The sequence below is a fragment of the Athene cunicularia genome (genome assembly GCF_003259725.1).
Source record: "Athene cunicularia isolate RWA chromosome 26 unlocalized genomic scaffold, athCun1 chr26_part1, whole genome shotgun sequence".
In the NCBI taxonomy this organism is placed as follows: domain Eukaryota; kingdom Metazoa; phylum Chordata; class Aves; order Strigiformes; family Strigidae; genus Athene; species Athene cunicularia.
The window spans coordinates 161,170-164,037 of record NW_020799136.1 but is presented as its reverse complement, the minus strand read 5'-3'; the positions used below and the strand labels follow the sequence as shown (position 1 = coordinate 164,037).

General features: G+C 57.1%; 1 protein-coding gene across 2 annotated transcripts in view; it reads left to right on the top strand.

The window, feature by feature from the left end:
* The window catches only part of CCND3 (cyclin D3), a 46,605-nt gene extending 44,176 nt beyond the window's left edge, over positions 1 to 2,429 (top strand). For both annotated transcript variants that reach the window (XM_026864177.1, XM_026864176.1), the window contains exon 5: positions 589 to 2,429. In XM_026864177.1, the coding sequence (XP_026719978.1) occupies positions 589 to 750 (162 nt within the window). In that variant the 3' untranslated portion in view covers positions 751 to 2,429. The remainder of the gene's footprint in view (positions 1 to 588) is intronic.
* The last annotated feature ends 439 nt before the right edge of the window (positions 2,430 to 2,868 follow it).

The window sequence follows — 2,868 nt, the reverse complement described above, 5'->3', positions numbered from 1 at the left end:
GGGAACGGTCAGGGGGGAAGGGTCATGGTTGGGCTGGAGGAGCTGCAAGGGCTTTTCCAGCTGAGATGATTCTGATTCTATGAAGCGGAGCCGCGCGCAGAGACCAGAGAGAGGCAGGACCAGGCTGAGGCCTGGGGGGGCCTCCACAGCCCCCCCGCCATGCTGCTGCAGGCCAGGCATCGCTCGTGGCTCTGGGAAGCGTGGGTTGTAAAGGCTGACAGGAGCTGCTCTGCCCTGCTCTGCCCTCTCGGGCGGCGGTGGCAGCTGACTGCCGTGATGCTGGAATCACACGCTGCAGGCAGGCACGAGCCCGGATGCTTTGGGAAGCTGATGGGCACAACGTTTATTCCTTTGTCAAGCGGGGCGGTGGGGAGAAGACAACCAGAGCGTGGGGCTTCTCCTGGGGAGGGGCCTACAGCACAGACAAGCTGGAGATGCCCCTTGTCAGAGAAAGGCTTCTTTGTCTTGTGCGTTGGGGTGCTCCAGGGGCCAGAGATGGAGCCCAGCAGCTGCTCAGAGCTATTTATAAGGCTCCCACCTCCGAGCAGCAGAGAACTGAGGCCTCTTGTCTCACTCCCTCTCCCGCAGGACTGCCTGAAAGCCTGTCAGGAGCAGATTGAGGCAGCCTTAGCCGAGGGCCTGAAACAGGCATCTCAAACCCAACGGGAATACAGGGCCACCAAGACTGCTGCTTACCCGGCCAACCAGCCCACCAGCACGCCTACAGACGTCACGGATGTCAACCTGTGACCAGCCTCCCCTTCCCGAGAGCCGCCCAGCCCCGCCGCAGCAGGACCTCGCCCTGGACACCCCAAAGGTCGCTGCATCCCCCCTCCCCTACCCATCCAACGCCTGCTGAGGATTTGTTCCGCTCGCTGGGAGCGTGAAGCAAGATCCAAGCTCGTCTGTCGGGGCTCGACGCTGCGCGTCAGCTTCTGCTGGTGGCAGGGGTGAAGCGACCGTTTTCGTGGTGCCAGGGCACAAGAATCGCTGGGGAGGGGGAGCAGGACCCAAAATGAAGTTGTAAAATGTTTCTCAGTTTGTGTTCCTCGTAGCCCGCCTGGCTGCTGTTCGCTCTCTCTCCTCAGGGTGGGTGTTTACTGTGACAATTTCCAGCCCCGCACGGGCCACCAGCTGCGGGTAGCGAGGCCCTTACCCTGCCTACGTGACCAAAATCCTTATAACCCAGCGGGGGGGGCGACTGGCCCCGGGCTCACGAGGGAGACCCCGCTGTCCGGGAGGAGGGGGCAGGTGCTTGTCAGCCCCTTGGTCCCAATTGCTTCGTGCCAGATTGCTGGGGCTCCTGGGGGGGTGGCGTGGCTGCTTCTGCTTGGAGGGGAATCGTGTGGCTTGGTTCTTGTTGCCATTAGATTTGGGATTTGTGGGGTTTTGCCTTGCTTGGGGTCGGGGTGGGGGAACACGTGCTCCCTGTCTGCGCGGACAGCAAGTCCTCGTCTCGGGGAGCCACCTCCTGGGTGAGGTTTGGGCACAATCCACTTAAGTTTTCCACTGCCCCACGGAGGCTGCTTAATTTATTGTTAATTGCTGGAAAATGAGGAGGACTTCGCAGTTCCTTGGTGTGGGGCCTGGACGCTGGTCTCTCCTGAAAGAGTGCCTTCCCCCTTCGTCCCCTTCCCCTGCTCCCTGGGCAATGGGAGACTCACTTGGAAGCTGGTTGTTGTGGGTTGGTTTTTTTTTAGGTAGCTTAGACATCAGACTAGGTTTTAAGAAATCCATTCGAATGTGCTGCTATAGTCTGAAATGCATCTTCACTCCTCTAAGGGCGGGATCGCAGCCGGACGGGGCTGCCTTGCCTGTGTCCACGTGGGTCCCACTTGTTTCCTTCTAGGGTGGAAAATCTGCTGCGCACTTGAGTTGAAAAAGCGATTATTGCATTTTTTTTGTATTGTTGTTGTTGATCCTGTCTGTTAGTTTTTATAAAAAGTGTTTAAAAAAAAAATAATGCTGCTTTTCTAAGAGAAAACCATTAAATAGTGTAATTGTATTAACCAGAAGAAGCCAGACTCTGCAGGGATGGGAGGCAGACTGTTGCTGCTTGGTGACCTCCAGACACATGGATCTGTGGCTGCTGTCCTCCTGTGGGGGACGTGGAAAAGGAGGTAGAAATCTTCTTTTTTGGGTGCCACTAGAAACAAAAGTCTTATCAGGTAGAAAAAGATGGGGCTGCTGCTCTTCCACTAGCCTGATTTGTCAAGAAGAGCCATTTGCCGCTGACTCCTGCTAGCAGGAGGGCTGGGGGGTGGGTGGGGTGCAGAGCCTGTCTGTACAAAATGAAAAATTTTTTTTTTTTATATATATAAATGACTTTTAATTTAAGAGTAAACTGGTTTTGGTGTTCACATGCGTGAGTCTCGCTGCTGGGAGAATCAGAGAACCGTATGATGTTGCAATAAAGTATTTTAAAACGAGTCCGAGTGCCTCAGGGGTGTTTCCCTTCATGATCTGCCCCCAAATCGCTCCGGGGTGAGACCCCATCAGCTGGGTGGAGGGGAGAGGCCGCAGGGGCAGCTCACGGATGCGATGGGTGGATGTGGAACCCACCCCCCTCCCCTCGAAGCCTCCCCCTGGCCGAGGGAGCGCTGTGAGCCCGGGGCTATCTCTCGCTCTCATCAGCTTTTGGCTTCTTTAAAGAAAGGAGATAGAATCAGGAAGCCAAAGGAAAAAGGCGCGTGCACAGCCAGGCCTCGCGTGCTGCTCTGCTTCGTGTGGCTTCTGCCCCCGCGGGAGAAGGTGCCAGCGCTCGAGAGAAGCGGAGCCCCGGAGCTGGAGGCCACGGGGCCCTTTGCCGAAGGGCACGGCCAGGTACTCGCCACAACCCGACCCCGAGTCCCCGGGGGGAGGTGGGAG